Source organism: Athene noctua, chromosome 31 (genome assembly GCF_965140245.1).
Source record: "Athene noctua chromosome 31, bAthNoc1.hap1.1, whole genome shotgun sequence".
Classification (NCBI taxonomy): Eukaryota; Metazoa; Chordata; class Aves; order Strigiformes; family Strigidae; genus Athene; species Athene noctua.
In genome coordinates, this window is record NC_134067.1 from 1,880,679 (window position 1) to 1,895,180 (window position 14,502).

The 14,502-nt window shown below is 69.6% G+C and overlaps 4 protein-coding genes across 10 annotated transcripts; 1 reads left to right on the forward strand and 3 right to left on the reverse strand.

Moving 5' to 3' along the window:
• Window positions 1-2: 2 nt before the first annotated feature.
• On the reverse strand, window positions 3-7,409 carry MAN2B1 (mannosidase alpha class 2B member 1). Its single transcript, XM_074929928.1, is given in 25 exon segments — window positions 3-203; window positions 276-378; window positions 607-775; window positions 850-1,067; window positions 1,138-1,218; window positions 1,309-1,396; window positions 1,476-1,577; window positions 1,652-1,770; window positions 1,859-1,976; window positions 2,052-2,199; window positions 2,401-2,424; window positions 2,427-2,562; window positions 2,647-2,763; window positions 2,850-2,957; window positions 3,256-3,365; window positions 3,441-3,519; window positions 3,613-3,733; window positions 3,819-3,901; window positions 3,999-4,115; window positions 4,227-4,369; window positions 4,648-4,780; window positions 4,868-5,061; window positions 5,848-6,021; window positions 6,536-6,638; window positions 7,328-7,409. Coding segments are annotated over 25 exon segments (2,982 nt in total). The 5' UTR covers window positions 7,394-7,409; the 3' UTR covers window positions 3-75.
• A 656-nt stretch (window positions 7,410-8,065) lies between these two features.
• WDR83OS (WD repeat domain 83 opposite strand) lies at window positions 8,066-9,489 on the reverse strand. The gene is made up of 4 exons (XM_074929959.1): window positions 9,362-9,489; window positions 9,173-9,278; window positions 8,321-8,418; window positions 8,066-8,208 (listed from the first exon to the last, which is right to left on the reverse strand). The coding sequence occupies exons 1-4, from the start codon at window positions 9,394-9,396 to the stop codon at window positions 8,142-8,144; spliced, it is 306 nt and encodes a 101-aa protein (XP_074786060.1). The 5' UTR covers window positions 9,397-9,489; the 3' UTR covers window positions 8,066-8,141.
• Window positions 9,395-11,531, forward strand: WDR83 (WD repeat domain 83). Of its 3 annotated transcripts, none has more exons than XM_074929956.1 (9): window positions 9,395-9,570; window positions 9,966-10,086; window positions 10,160-10,231; window positions 10,407-10,455; window positions 10,538-10,664; window positions 10,756-10,823; window positions 10,903-11,011; window positions 11,106-11,220; window positions 11,314-11,531. In XM_074929956.1, the coding sequence occupies exons 1-9, from the start codon at window positions 9,395-9,397 to the stop codon at window positions 11,464-11,466; spliced, it is 990 nt and encodes a 329-aa protein (XP_074786057.1). In that variant the 3' UTR covers window positions 11,467-11,531. The 3 variants fall into 3 exon arrangements, with proteins under 3 accessions (XP_074786057.1, XP_074786058.1, XP_074786059.1); XM_074929957.1 differs by having other exon boundaries at window positions 9,395-9,518; window positions 10,160-10,265; XM_074929958.1 differs by having other exon boundaries at window positions 9,412-9,570; window positions 10,160-10,265.
• On the reverse strand, window positions 11,522-14,497 carry DHPS (deoxyhypusine synthase). 5 transcript variants are annotated; one of them, XM_074929952.1, is made up of 9 exons: window positions 14,216-14,497; window positions 13,976-14,137; window positions 13,379-13,500; window positions 12,817-12,913; window positions 12,654-12,740; window positions 12,456-12,561; window positions 12,246-12,357; window positions 12,045-12,098; window positions 11,522-11,963 (listed from the first exon to the last, which is right to left on the reverse strand). In XM_074929952.1, the coding sequence occupies exons 1-9, from the start codon at window positions 14,414-14,416 to the stop codon at window positions 11,573-11,575; spliced, it is 1,332 nt and encodes a 443-aa protein (XP_074786053.1). In that variant the 5' UTR covers window positions 14,417-14,497; the 3' UTR covers window positions 11,522-11,572. The 5 variants fall into 5 exon arrangements, 4 of the variants coding, with proteins under 4 accessions (XP_074786053.1, XP_074786055.1, XP_074786054.1 ...); XM_074929954.1 differs by having other exon boundaries at window positions 11,733-11,963; window positions 12,045-12,170; window positions 12,254-12,357; window positions 13,976-14,079; window positions 14,206-14,495; XM_074929953.1 differs by having other exon boundaries at window positions 11,733-11,963; window positions 12,045-12,170; window positions 12,254-12,357; window positions 14,216-14,493.
• Window positions 14,498-14,502: the final 5 nt, after the last annotated feature.

Sequence of the window (14,502 nt, forward strand, 5' to 3'; positions counted from 1 at the left end):
GTCTCATGGGTTTTAATACACTTGTGAGGTTGGGGGGGGGAGGCAGAGCCCCCCCCCCAGTTGTGCTGGGGCTGCTCACAGCCCCCCCGGGCCAGCCCCAGGCGCCGTGTACTGCACCGTGGCCAGGAAGGTCCGAATCTCCATGGGCTGCAGCGTCACCCGGCTCGGGTCCAGTCTGGGGACTGGGCGGGGCTGGGCCGGACCTGGGAGGAGATGGGAGGGAGCGAGGGGAGGCTGGTGGCCCCCCCTGGGCCCCCTCAGACCCCCCCCCGTACCTGTTCGCGGGGTCCAGAGCAGGCGGGAGACGTCCTTGAGGGGCAGGTCGGCTCCCAGGGCCATTTCCTGCACCGAGGTGATGGTGAAAGCCGAGAAAAGGTTCTGGGGGGGGAAACGTGTCAGTGATGGCCCCGGGGCGGGGGAAGTGGCCCTGGGCAGGGGAGGGGGGAGCCCAGCCACGGGGTTGGCTCCTGGCCACGCTCACAGCCCCACACTCGGCCCCACAGTGCCAGGCTCAGCCCCACAGCGCTGGGCTCAGCCCCACAGCCCCACCCTCGGCCCCACACTCCACCCCACAGCCCCACCCTCAGCCCCACGGCTGCGGCTCACCAGCAGGTCGATGGTGGCGGGCTGGGAGCCGTTGGTGCTCTCACCCCTCTCAAACTGGTGCTCCAGGCGCAGCAGGAGGGCGCCGCCGTCCCAGGGTGTCAGCGTCAGCAGGTGGATGTTGGGGGGCAGCTCCCCCCGCAGCGCCGAGAACTGGGGAGCAGAGGGTGAGGGGCAGGGGGCGGACACAGCAGGAGCCCCCCCCCAGCTCCCCAGGCACCCCCTGCCCACCTCACCTGCCGCAGGCCACGGGCGTACGAGGGGCCCCCCCCGGGCGCCAGCACCACGTAGGGCGCCACGACCAGCTCCTGCGCCAGCGGCCGGTGCTGCTCGGCCGCCGACTCCACTGTGTCCAGGAGGACGAGGTGGCGGCCGCGGACCACCAGTCCCTGCTTGTTGGCTCCCAGTTCAACCAGCGGCTCCCCCACGCCCCGGTTGTCGTCGTACAGGAGCCGCCGGTGGACCTGGAGGGGAGGGCGGTTACATCCCGGCACATCCCCCGCCCCGGGGACCGGCCGCGCCGCGTCCCCTCACCATGAGCTCCAGGGAACCGTCGAAGATGCTGCTGCCACCCTGCGAGCGGTCGGTCAGCACCGTCAGCTGGAACTTCTTGTCCTGTGGGCGGGGAGGGAAGGGGGTCACACGTGTGATGAGCGCTGCCCCGGCCTCAGCCCCGTTTCCCTCCTACTGCCCCACAGCCAGTACCTTGATGAAGATGCGGGTGTTAACGGGGTAATAATTCCCCGCCACGGGCTCTGACTGGCTCAGGTTCCATGTGGGACGGTAGTCACGCCTGGGGGGGATGAGGCAGAGCCCAGTTACAGGGAGGGGGGGACACAGGGGCCATGACAAGTGCCCGGGCCAGCCCCGACCTGCGCTCCAGGATCTGCCGCCCGTTGGAGTCGGTGTAGAACCGGGCGTCTGTCTGCAGTGGCGTCTCGAAGCGGCTGATGATCTCCTTGCCCCAACCATCCCTGCCAGAGGTGGGGGGGTGAGCTGGGGGCTCTGAAGGCCCCCCCGCGCCCCACCTCACCCCTCCCCAACTCACGCCACGGGGATGGGCCCCACGGTCCACTCCAGCTCCACGTAGGGCTGCCCCGCGTGGAGCCGAACCACCTGGGAGCACCACGAGGAGAAGTTCTGGTAGAGCTCCTGCACCAGCGCGTTCTGCAAGGGAGGTGGGGGGGTGCTCAGCACCCCGGGGACATCCCCAGCACCCGGGGTCACCCCCAGAGCCACCGTCCCCACCACCCACCTTCACCAGGTATGTGGAGACCCGCTTGGAGACAGGGATGGGCTCGGAGCTGTTGGGGCGGAAGATGTAGGCGCCCGAGGCCTGGGGGCTCTCATCATTGCCGACGCTGGCGTTGTACCTGGGGAAGAGGAGGAGGAGGTGGAGGAAGGTCCCACACGAGGGATCTGGGTGTCCAGGCCCCACCAGTGCTCACCAGTAGAAGTTTTGGAAGACGGGCAGCGAGATGCTCTTGTCCAGGTTCTGGATCTCCTTCAGGTGCCCGGTGAGGGGGTCGAAGAGCACCCGGACGTGCTGCGGGTCGAGCACCTCACTCAGCCCCCTCCCACGCTCCCAGCTCCTCCCTTCACCCCAGTACTGGTTTAACTGGGCCAACGGAGGTGTGACTCCACTGGGGGCTTAAGGCTGTGGGTTTTCCCCTGCAGGGACCAGCTCCAGCCCCCAGGCCCCCGTGAGGAAACAACCCAAACTGCGTCTGCCCCGTAACCAGTGGGGGAAACACGGGTCTGTACCTCATTCTGAATCTCCCGAGGCAGCGACGACACTGGGGTCCGGGCGGGGGGCGCGGGGGGGTCCCCACGGCTCAGCCGGGAGACTGTGAAGGTGCTGAAGCCCAGGGGGGGCGCGGAGGCCTGGAAGAGGAGCTCCCGCGCGGCGCTGCCACGGTCCCCCCGCAGCTGGCGGGTGAAGTTGGAGACGGGGACGACCTGGGGACGGGCAGGGAGGATCAGGGGGGGCCACGTGCGGGCAGGGGGTGGGGTGGGGGGGCACAGGAGCTGGCCTGGGCTCACCTCGCTGGTCACGGGCTGGCCCTGGGGGTCCACCACTGTGTAGGACGCCCCATTGACCGGCAGCCGGATGGGCCAGGAGACATGGTGGCCCAGGGGGTTGTAGAGGGTGACGGTGAACTGGAGGACAGAAGGACAGAGAGCTTCAGCCCCGCGGACCCCCCAGACACCCCCACGACCCCCCAGACCCCCGCCGAGGTGCTCACACGACCGGCTGCCTCCGTCAGGGGACAGACACTGATGTTGAGGGCGTTGCAGAAGACGAAGTTCTCTTTGCTGCCGCTGAGGCTGGCCAGGGCGTTGGCGACCAGGAGCTGCCACGACCCAGGGAGGGGACACGGTCACAGTGCAGCCAGGAACGACGGGCTCATCCCCCCCTGGCCGTGGCCACCAGCTCCTGTCCTCTGGCCGCCCAGGTCCCAGCTTGTCCCCAAAACACTGGCCAGGCTCAGTGGCTCATCCCCAAAATGCCCACCAGCTCCTGTCCCCCCCAGACACCAGTTCACCACCCCCAGACACCAGTTTGCCCCACAGACCTGATGCTGGTTCACCCCCAGCCCTGCACTCCCTGAATCCCGTCTGTCCCCCCAAAAACAGGCGGCGGGGCCCTACCTGGCAGCTCTCCCACCCCGCCGCCAGCTGCCTGGCGTAGTCGTCGGCCACGTGCTGCTTCTCGGTGCCGGTCACAGCGTCGTGGTGCTGAGCCACAGCCACGGCTTCACCTGCCGGGGAGGGGGGCAAAGGGGGTGTCAGGGGGGTCCGGAGGGGGTATCCAAGGGCCCCACATCGGTACTTACGGAGCACAGAGCTGTCCCCAGGCCCGTAGGGACCCTCCCGCGCGGCCCGCCCTGCCAAAGCCTCCAGCTGGCTGCAGATCTGCCGGGAGGGGCGGGGGGAGTCAGGGGGAGGGACGGGGGACCCCATCATCGGCTGGGAGGGGACACCCCGGTGACCAGGCCACCATCCCACCTGGAGGAAGTTATTGCTGAGGCGCTCGTAGCGTTTGAAAGCGGGTCGGCTGGTGAAATAACCCGTCCAGAACTGGTGGGGGCCGTCTGCGTAGGGAAAGAAGTCGTCTGTCTTCAGGGACCTGCGGGGAAAACCACGCCTGTCTGTCTGTCTGTCCCCCCCAAACGCCTGGGGTCCCCCCTCAGTGCCCCCCCTCCCCGCCTCACCAGGAGAGGTTGGCCTGGTGCAGCTCCCAGAGGTAACAGGACGGGGTGGAGTAAAGAACGTGGACGCGGCTGCCGTTGGCTTGCTGGAAAAAAATGGGGTGGGGGGAGAGGGATGAGGCTGAGAGGGGGCAGCAGATAGCGGGGATACAGGGTGGGGGTCACAGGGGGGACCCCACTCACCCGGGCGTTGACATGGGCGATGAGCTTGTCCATGTTTTTGAACCAGAGGTTGGCGTTCTCGTAGTGGAAGTCGGAGCCCATCGTCATGATGATGTGGTTGGTGCGGTAGCGCTCGGCCTGTGGGGAGGGGGGGGCAGGAGAGGTCAGCACCCCCCCATCTCGGGTCGAGGTGGGGGAAACGCCGGTGTCCCGGACCCAGGGAGCACCCCAGCACCCGGGGGCACCCACCTGAGCGTTGGCGATCTGCAGGAAGGAGGAGACGACGCTGTCCACGTTGTTCTCCTCGCTGTCCTCGTCCACCACGGGGGGGTCGGAGCAGAGCTGGTCCCAGCAGAACCCCGACGGCGGGTTGTAGACGTTGGGGAGGACACCTGGGGACAGTCACCGCCCCCCCACACCCCCCGCATCAGCCTGGGGACGGGGCAGCTGGGCAGGGGGCAGGGTTGGGGTCAGCTGGATGGAGAATGGGGTCGACCCTGGGGACAAGAAATCCAGGAGGGGACCCTGAGAACGGAGGGGACAGAGGGACACCGGGAGGGGGGACAGGGGAGGGCAACGCTCAGCGCGGCACCCCAGGGCAGGGCCAGCCCCCAGGAAGGGCTCGGGGAGGCGGGGGGCACAACCCGAGGCACCCCCAGCCCCGTCCCACCAGTGAAGAGGTCGGCGGCCGGGGGGGGGAGGCTCCCGCTCGCCCGCCACAGCAGCTCCATCTCCCGCAGCTGCTCCCGCCTCGCCTTGTCCTGGTGGTCCACGCGCCCCACGAAGAGCCCGTCGTAGCCCATCTGCGGGGAGCGGGGGCTCAGCCTGGACACTGGGGTGCCCCGCGGAGCTCTGGGGGAAGGGCTGAGGGTGTGGGGGGGGGCTCCCACCTGGGCGAAGATGGCGGCCAGCTGGCGGGAGTGCCCGAAGGGGTCGATCTGCCAGGCCACGCGGGGGGTGCCGCAGGCCCCCAGCTCCCGGCGCAGGAACCGGCGGCCCAGCGCCAGCTGCTCGATGGCGGGGCCGTAGTGGGCGGCCGCCTCGTCGCTCATGCACCAGCCCCCCCCCACAAGCTCCAGGCGCCCTGCGGGGACGGGGGGGGCACTCAGGGACACACAGCACCTCAGGCCAGCAGCACCCCGAGGCCCTCAGGGGCACCCCAGGCTCCCCAGCCTCGCCCCAGGCCTCTGTGCCCCCTCAGAGGCGCATCCCCATGCACCCCCCGCCCCCCCCGTGCCCATCACAACCCAGGGACACCCCAGTTCCCCCCCCGTCCCTATGCAGCTCCTGTATTTCTGCCTCGCTGGGGACACCCCAATACCCGCCCTAAGTCCCTGTAGGGACACCCCAGTCCCCATCCCCGCAGTCCCTGTCCCCCCATAACACCCCAGCACCCCCCCCATCCTCCAAGGAACACCCCAGTCATTGACCCCCCTCATTCCTGCCCACCAAGGACACCCCAATTCCACCCCCATGTCCCTGTGTGTCACCAAGGACACCCCAATTCCACCCCCGTGTCCCTGTGTGTCACCAAGGACACCCCAATTCCACCCCCGTGTCCCTGTGTGTCACCAAGGACACCCCAATTCCACCCCCGTGTCCCTGTGTGTCACCAAGGACACCCCAATTCTACCCCCGTGTCCCTGTGTGTCACCAAGGACACCCCAATTCTACCCCCCACGTCCCTCTGTCCCCCAAGAGACACCCCAATTCCACCCCCACGTGCCTGTGTCCCCCAAGAGACACCCCAATTCCACCCCTACATCCCTGTGTGTCCCTCATGACTCTCAGGGACACCTCAGCACCCCTCCCCTCATCCCTGTGTGACCCCACCCACATCCCCCTCTGGGGACACCCCCCCCACACACACCCTGCTCGACGAGCTGGCGCACGGTGCGGCGTGTGGCCTCGTCCTGCTGCCGCCACCAGCGGGCCAGGAAGGCCACCTCGGCGTAGATGAAGCGACGGGAGGGGTCGGCCACCAGCTGGGCCACCACCGAGTCCAGGATGTACTGCACCCCCGCATGCTGCACCTCGTTATGCACTGACGGGGGCAACCGGGACGGGGGGGGTCACCCAGCAGCACCGTAACAGGCTCGGGGGGGGGCCACAGGTTCGTGGTAACATCCGTGGGGACACAGGTGACATCCAGGGATTGTGGGGGGACACAAGGCCACAGCAACATCCAGGGGATGTGGGGGAGAACGAGGGGAGGGGGACAGAAACATCCAGGGGACAGGGAGGGGGGGACACAGGAGGTCCAGGGGTCCCATGGGGCAAAACCAAGAGGCAAAGAGGGGTCACACACCACGCTGGGGACAACAGGCGGAAAGCGGGGTCCTGTCCCCGTCCCAAGGGGGGGACAAACGTCCCTTGATCCCAAGCTGACCCCCCCCCCCCCCAGGCTGCAGGCTCCATCTCTGGCACTTGTTGTCCCTCTGCCCCCGCAGTGGCCTTGGAGCGTCGCCCCGTCCCGGCAGGCGCTGCGGTGGCCTTGGGGACGTCACCGCCCCCCCCGGGACCAGCCCCCCCCTCCCCGCGGCGGGGGGGTCACCCACCTCCGTAGAAGTACTGCTCCACCGTCTTGAGCCAGCCCACGTCATCGTGCGTGTGGGGCACCAGGTGCACGTTGAGGAGGTCGGGGCGTGTGGGCGGACACGACTGCGGGCACGAGTGGAGTCTCTGGGGGCTCGTACGGGGCTGTGCCCACACCCCATGTCTCCCCCCAACACACCCCCCCCCCCCCCCCCCCAACTGTTTCCGGAGAAAGCCGCTGGGTTGTGGAGGAGGGTGTAAACGCCTGCTCAAAACCAGCACCCAGGAGGCCCTGGGGCGGGGGGGGACGACACAGGATGTCCGGATGTCCCCCCCCAGTGACAGCCCAGCTGGGGCACGTGACTCTCACTGTCTGGCTGCACCCCAAATACTCCTCTTCTTCCCCTAGGCCCCCCCATCCCAGCCTCTCCCCAGTGCTCCCCATTCCAGACCCCAAACCCTTCCCATTCCCCAGACCCAAACCATCCCAGTTTCCCTCTCCCTGTCCCCCGCTGCTCCCTCCCAGTTCGCCCAGTCCCAGCCAGGCTGCCCCATTCACGTTTCCCCACTTCTCCTCAGTCTCTCCCAGTACCCCAGCTCTCTCAGCCCAGCCTCCCCCACCACAGCTCCTCCCAGTCACCCCCCGAGTCTCTCCTGGGCTCCCAATTCCCCCATCACAATCTCTCCCAACTTCCCAGTTCCCCCAGTCTCTCCCAGTCCGCTCTTCCCCAGTGCTCCCAGCCTCTCTCGGTTCCCTCAGTCCCTCCCAGTGTCCCCAGTGCCTCCCAGTGTCCCCAGGTCTCTCCCCGCCCCACCTGGTACCCGCAGCCCGCGGCCGTTCCGAGGAGCAGCAGCAGCGCCGCCGCCCCCGGCACCGCCATCGCGCCCGCGGGCACGGTCATGTGACCGCCCATTCACATGACCCGAGGGCGACCCGCCCCGCCCCGCCCTCTGGGCCAGCGAGAGCCAATGGCGTAACGGGAGGCAGCGAAGACCCCGCCTAGGCGGGGCGGGGACAGGGTGCAATGAGAAGGAGGAGCGTCCATGATTGACATCGCGAGTCCCACCTCCCGGGGCGGGTGTTACCAACGGCCCCTCCCGCAGGGGGGAGAGCGCCCAGCAGCCAATAACGTGTGGCAGCTCCCGAAACTCCGCCTCCGCCGAACCGTGGTTGGTGAAGAGCGAGAGACGGGCAGCTCTCTCCTCCAATGGGGCATCGAGGAGCCGGACCCCTCACAGAGACGACGGCGCCGGGGTGCTGGGGGGAGCACTCGGCCCTGGCCGCCCTCGGGGCCCCCCCCGGGCTTCCCTCAGCCCCCGGGGCTGCCCCTGCAGCCCCCCAGGCCCCACGCAGCCCCATGCCCTCACACTCCGCTGCTCCCTCAGGCCCGCCAGCCCCCCCGGATCCCCCAAGCGGGGTCCCGCGACCCTGGGGCCCCCCCCGAGCCCTGGGGGGGGTCCATCCACCCCCCCAACCCCCCTGCCTGCTGACACCGCAGCTCCGGGCAGGGTCCAGCCCACGCAGGTACGTACAAACCACAACGACCACCAGCTCTGCCCCAGCGCCCCCTTTATTGTCCGGCTGCCTCCCCCAGGGTGAGCGCCCGCCCCAGGGAACGGCACCGGCTGTCACCAGGGAGGGGACATGGGCTGGGGATTCTGCAGGTAGGACATCACCACGGCTGAGATGGAGAGCCTGCAGCGGGGAGAGACACCAGCCTGCGCGTCAGAGAGCCCCCACAGAACCAGGAGGGTCTGTCCCCTCGACAGGGGACGCGGCACCCGGGGCCGGAGCCGCCAGCACTCACATGAAGCTGCTCATCATCTGCTTGGTGTCCTCGGAGCTGCGGGAGTTGGCGAAGCTGATGAAGGAGCAGTAGACGGCGATCCAGGCGCACCACTTCAGCTGCGGGTGGAGGGGGACGGCGTGAGGAGCCCTCCCTGAGCATGGCCGCTCTCCCCCCTGAACCACCCCGGGGATGGCTCCTGTCCCCCTGAACCCCCCTGGGGACAGTCCCTGTTCCCCCTGAGCACTCTGAGAACGGTCCCTGTTCCCCTGACCCCCCCAGTGATGGCCCCTGTCCCCTGAACCACCCCAGGGATAGTCCCTGTTCCCCCTGAACGCTCTGGGGATGGTTCCTGTCCCCCTGAGCCCCTCTGGGGATAGTCCCTGTCCCCCCCTCAGCCCTCTAGGGGTGCCCCCTGTCCCCCTGAACCACCCCAGGGATGGCCCCTGTCCCCCCTGAGATCCCCCAGTGAGGGTCTCTGTCCCCCTGAACCCTCTGGGGATGGCCCCTGACCCCCTGAACCCCCCTGGGGACAGTCCCTGTCCCCCCGTGACCCCCCAGTGATGGTCCCTGTCCCCCTGAGGCCCCCCAGTGATGGTCCCTGTTCCCCCTGACTCCCCCAGTGATGGCCCCTGTCCTGAACCCCCCTGGGCACAGTCTCTGTCCCCCTGAGACCACCCAGTGATGGCCCCTGACCCCCTGAACCCCTCTAGGGACAGTCCCTGTCCCCCCGAGAACCCCCAGTGATGGTGTCTATCCCCCCCAATCCCCCTGGGCATGGCCCCTGTGGCCCCACGACCCCCAGCCCCCAAAATACCACCCCACCGCCCGCCCCGGGCCAGTCCCGGTGCCCCCCGGTGCCGGTGCCCCCACCTTGAGCATGAGCCCGCACATGCTGAAGACCATCCCCAGCAGGTTCATGTAGTCGGGCGTGGGATCCTCCAGCGCCGGGTTGGTCTCGGTGGCCGGTGGCTTGTACCTGGGCGGGGGAGGCGGCGGCGTCAGGGTCCCCCCCCCGGTCCCCTCCCCACTCCCGGTCCCTCCCGCTGCCCCCGGCCCCACCTGGCCACCCGCGCTGGTCGCCGCGGGTCCGCCATGCCTCCCCGCCGCCCGCTTCCGCCGCCGCCGCCGGAAGAGGCCCCGGCCCCGGCCCCGCTCCCGGCCCGTCATGGCCTTCCCGCGGCCGCGGCCCGCCCGCCCCGAGCTGCCGCGGCAGCGGGTGCGGACACTGGAGTGCGGGCAGGGAGCGGTGCGGGCCGTCCGGTTCAACGGTGGGACCGGGGGGGAACGGGGACCCGGGGCGGGGAACGGGGACCCGGGGCGGGGGAACGGGGACCCGGGGCGGGGAACGGGGACCCGGGGCGGGGGAACGGGACCCGGGGCGGGGAACGGGACCCGGGGCGGGGGAACGGGGACCCGGGGCGGGGGAACGGGACCCGGGCTCCATCCCTGGGAGGGTAACGGGGACCCGGGCTCCACCCCCGGGGGAGGACACCCCAACTCTTTGACCCCATCCCAGGGGTGGAAGCGGGGAGGAGGGGGGTGTCCCATCTCGGGGCGGGGGAAAGGGGACCCGGGCTCCCGTCCCTGGGGGTAACTGGGGATCCCAGCTCCTGGTGCCCATTTGGGGGTGCTGGGGGGGTCACCTCAGCCCCCCCCTCCCCAGTGGATGGGAACTACTGCCTGACCTGCGGCAGCGACAAGTCCCTGAAGCTCTGGAACCCGCACAAGGGCACGGCCCTGCGCACCTACCAGGGCCACGGCTACGAGGTGCTGGACGCCGCTGGGTAAGGGGGGGGCTGCAGGGACCCCCACCCCTTGGGGACCACCCCAGCCCCGCTGATGAGTGCCCCCCCCCAGCTCCTTCGACAACAGCCAGCTCTGCTCCTGCGGGGCCGACAAGACCGTGGCACTGTGGGACGTGGCCACCGGGCAAGTGGTCCGCAAGTACCGGGGACACGCGGGGGTGAGGAAATGGGGGCTTGTGGGGTCCTGGGGGGATCGGGGCTCCCTGCGGGGTGCAGGTGAGGAAATGAGGGGGTTGTGGGGTGCCTGGAGGGGGTGTCAGGGCTCCCTGCAGGGCGCTGACTCCCTGCTTCTCCCGCAGAAGGTGAACTGCGTCCAGTTCAACGAGGAGGCCACCGTCATCGTCTCTGGTAAGTGAGGAGCCTTGGGGGGTCCTTGCCAGCACCAGAGCCCCCCCCTCAACACCCCCTTTTCCACCCACCCCCCCCCCAGGCTCCATCGACTCCACCATCCGGTGCTGGGACTGTCGCTCGCGTCGCCCCGACCCCGTCCAGGTGCTGGACGAGGCCAAGGACGGTGTCTCCAGCGTTAAAGTGTCCGACCACGAGATCCTCTCAGGGTGAGGGATGGGGACATGCTGGGGGGGGGGACCGGGATGTGCTGGGGGAGGGACATGGGGCCCCCCCTGCACTAACTCCCCCTCTCCGCAGCTCTGTGGACGGCCGCGTCCGACGCTACGACCTGCGCGCTGGCCAGCTCTACTCCGACTACATCGGGAGTGAGTGAGGGGAGTGGGGGGCTCCCAAGGACGAGGGGGGGTCTCCCCAGGACCCCCCCAAACCCTCATCCCCTTCCAGGCCCCATCACCAGCGTCTGCTTCAGCAAGGACGGGCAGTGCACCCTGGCCGCCAGCCTGGACTCCACCCTGCGCCTGCTGGACAAGGAGACGGGGGAGCTGCTCGGCGAGTACGAGCCCCTTCCCTGTGACCCTGCGCCCCCCCGGGGGGGGCTGTGGGGAGGCCCCCGCCTCACCCTGTGTCCCCATCGGCCCCCCCCGCAGGTACACGGGCCACCGCAGCACGGCGTACCGGCTGGACTGCGTGCTGAGTGAGCAGGACACTCACGTGGGCAGCGCCTCCGAGGACGGCAACGTCTACTTCTGGGACCTGGTGGAGGTGAGCGGGCGGGTGGGGGGGACGCTGAACTCACATTTGGGGGTCCAGGGGGAGCCCCCCAATATCCTCACCACCCCCCACCCCCCCTCGCAGGGCTCGCTGGCGCTCAGCCTGGCTGTGGGGCGCGGCGTGGTGCAGTCGCTCGCCTTCCATCCCACCCTGCCCTGCCTGCTGGCTGCCACCGAGGGCCACGTCCAGCTCTGGCGCGAGGACACCTTCCAGCCCCAGGGGGACCCTGGGCCCTGACGCGGGTTTGGGGGGGCCCCCCTGCGCCCCCCAGGAAGGAGAAATAAACCCAGGGTGAGGAGAAAGCTGTGGTGCTTTATTGGAAGTGTGCGGACCCCTGAGCAGCTCAAATAAATACAAGTGCTGGGGAGGGGGGACAGGCAGACGGGGGGGGTGCTGGGGACAGGCGGACGGTGACGGGGGGGTCCCGGCTCCCCCCTTTCCCCCATCGGGGGAACCACCCCCACTCTCCCCACTGGCGTTTCGGGCACAAGGAACGGAGCCTGGGGGTGTTGAGGCAGGAGCCCCCACAGAGGTACCAGGCACTGGGGGCCCCCCCAAATTGGGGGCTCAGCTCCCCAAACCGGGTGCAGGGCCCCCCCAGATTGGGGACTCTCCCCCAGGGACACCCCACCACGGGCTCAGTCCCCCGGTGTCCCCTCGGGGAAGGCGTCGGCTCTCTGGGCAAACGTCTCCGCCACCAGCAGCGGAAAGACCAGGGAGGCGTCAGCGTAGACCTGGGCATGGGAGAAGGGGGTGAGGGTCGGGGAGTCCCTCCCCGGGCACCCCAAATCCCCCCCTCAGGACCCCCGTCCCACCTTGACGGGGGTGGCGTCCATCCGGATCTTGCCCCAGGACACGGCCTCGTCCGGCCGCGCCCCCGAGTCGGAGCCGTCGAACTCCTGCGCCGTGTTGACGTAGACGGAGAAATCGGCCCCGTTCCGCTGTGGGGTGAGGAGTGGGGTGAACCCCCCGTGCCCTGGCACCCTCCCGGGGGGGCCCCCCATCCCTGTCCCCCCTCTCTCACCATCAGGTTGGCATTGGCAATGTGGTGCTTCACCAACCCCCCGCCCAGGATGATCATCCCCGTCTTCCTGGCGAAGATGGCCTGGGTGTTAATGAGGCGCAGGTCTGCGGGCAGAGACAGCTGTTGGGGGACCCCAGAATCCAGGGGGGGGACCCCAGAATCCAGGGGGGGGACCCCCAACCCCTCCCAGAGCCCCACTCACCCTCCACAATATCCAGCACCAGCCCCGGGCGCTTGTAGGAGTGGAAGAAGATCATGTCCCCCAGGGAGCCGTCGGTCAGCGCCGGGCTCAGCACCGGGATGTTGTTCTGGAAAAGGGGAGGGGGGTGATGGGCAGTGACCCCCTCTGCGGTGGCCCCCCCCGAGCCGTGACCGTCCCCCCCTGCCCCTCCCTCCCTACCTTCTGCGCCCAGTAGCAGACGGACTCAGGGTGGTTGATCTCCTTGCCCAGCCGTGCGATCATCCTGGACGGGGTCCACCTCGTGCCCTGCCAGAGCCCCGCGCTCAGGACCCCCGCCCCGAGCTGGGGAGCACCCGGGGTCCCCCCCCCCCCCGCCCCACACCTGCGTTTCCTGCTCCTCCACCATCTGCTCCAGGATGGGCATCAGCCAGTCCTCAAACTTGCAGTAATTGTCGTTGGGCACCAGCAGGTTCCCGATCCTGGGCGGGGGGGGAACAGGCTCAGCCCGAGAGGGGACCAGCGATGGGGAGGGGACCCCGGTGACAGCGAGGGGACCCCAGGAGCAGACCCCAGTGATGGAGAGGGGACCTCAGTAATGGGGAGGGGGCCCTGGGGTCAGGAGGGGACAGGCTCAGCCCAGGGGGGGACCCCAGTGACAGAGAGGGGTTCCTGGGATCAGGAGGGGACACTGGTACAGGGGTGGGATCACAATGAAAGGGAGAGGACCCCAATGCTGGGGAGGGGACCCCTGGGCTCAGGAGGGGACCCCAGTGACAGGGAGGGGACAGGTTCAGCCCAGGAAGGGACTCTGGGGTGCAGGAGGGAACCCCAGTGACAGAGAGGGGTCCCTGGGGTCAGGAGGGCACTCTGGTGCCAGGGAGGGCACCTGGGGTGAGCCCAATGAAAGGGAGAGGACCCCAGTGCTGGGGAGGGGACCCCGTTACCTGTTGATGCCGCTCTGGCGCAGGTCCCGGCCCCGCAGGCTGAAGTCCCCGATGTAGGTGGGCGCCAGACACTTGATGAGATCCTCCTCCACCCCCCCCGCCGTGGTCACCAGCACGTCCACCTGTCCCAGCAGAGGCGGCATCGGGACCGTGGGGACCCCCGGGGACAAGGAGAGGGCCCCCAGGATATCCCGGGGACAAGGGGGGGACCTCCAGGGCACCCCGGGGACGGGAGGAGGTAACTCCTGCAACACCCCGGGGACAAGAGGGGGGGACCTTGAGGGAACCTCCAGCAACCTGAAGGACATTTTGAGGACAGGACTGAACCCCCAAGACACCCAGAGAACAGCCGGAAATGTCGGGGACCCCCCGAGGACCTCAGGGACCGACCCAGGAGCCCCCCTGGATCCCAAAGGGACCCCAGGAACAAGCTGGGGACAGGGAGGGGGATCCTAGGGCCGGCCTGGGGAGTGGGTGCATGCCCCTGGGAACGCTACAGGGACGCCGGGGGACGGCACGGGGGACCCCCCACCCCCCACAAGGGACACGAGGGCTCCCGCTGGGTCTCGGGGTGTCCCCTCCCGCGTCCCCCCGCACCATGTTGCGCTGCACCAGGTACCGGATGGTCTCCCGCACGCCGGAGCTGATGAGGTTGGAGGTGAAGCCCAGGAAGATGGTGCAGCCCGAGGGCGGCCGCAGCCCCCCCAGCCCGGCGCGGCTCCGCTCCTCCTCGCTCAGCGGCTCCAGCTTCGCCGCGATCTGCGGGCGTGGAGGGGGGGTCAGGACCGGCTCCGCCCGGGACACCCCCCCCCCGCCTCCCGGTCCCGGCGCTCCCACCATCCGGTGGATCTCGGCGACGGCCTGGGCGAAGCTGGTGGCCTGGAAGCCGGTGGTGCGGAAGGAGCGGAGCAGCGCGGCGTGGTCCGGGCCGCCGGCGAAGTCGTAGCCGCGCACCGGGAGGCTCTCGGCCGGGAGGGGCCCGCTCGGCTTCAGCACGGCGCGCAGGGCCGCGGCGGGGGCCTCCCCCGGCGTCGCCATGGGGCCGCGGACGCCTCACTCCGCCGCGCCGCCGCTGCGCGCCGCCATCTTGCCCCGCCCATCCCGGTGCCGCACCGCCCGCTGCG

Excerpts from the sequence above, each read along its gene's own strand:
- WDR83 (XM_074929956.1), top strand. The coding sequence starts at position 9,395 with ATGCCTCCCCGCCGCCCGCTTCCGCCGCCGCCGCCGGAAGAGGCCCCG. Across the intron at positions 10,665-10,755 it reads GACCACGAGATCCTCTCAGG|CTCTGTGGACGGCCGCGTCC; the intron begins GTGAGGGATGGG and ends CCCTCTCCGCAG. Across the intron at positions 11,012-11,105 it reads ACGGGGGAGCTGCTCGGCGA|GTACACGGGCCACCGCAGCA; the intron begins GTACGAGCCCCT and ends CCCCCCCCGCAG.
- WDR83OS (XM_074929959.1), bottom strand. The coding sequence starts at position 9,396 with ATGGCGGACCCGCGGCGACCAGCGCGGGTGGCCAG. Across the intron at positions 8,419-9,172 it reads TGTGCGGGCTCATGCTCAAG|CTGAAGTGGTGCGCCTGGAT; the intron begins GTGGGGGCACCG and ends CTCCACCCGCAG. Across the intron at positions 8,209-8,320 it reads CAGATGATGAGCAGCTTCAT|GCTCTCCATCTCAGCCGTGG; the intron begins GTGAGTGCTGGC and ends TCCCCGCTGCAG.
- DHPS (XM_074929952.1), bottom strand. The coding sequence starts at position 14,416 with ATGGCGACGCCGGGGGAGGCCCCCGCCGCGGCCCTGCGCGCCGTGCTG. Across the intron at positions 12,741-12,816 it reads TGGAGGAGCAGGAAACGCAG|GGCACGAGGTGGACCCCGTC; the intron begins GTGTGGGGCGGG and ends GGGCTCTGGCAG. Across the intron at positions 12,099-12,245 it reads GCCAACCTGATGGTGAGAGA|CCGGACGAGGCCGTGTCCTG; the intron begins GGGGGGACAGGG and ends TCGGGGGCGCGG.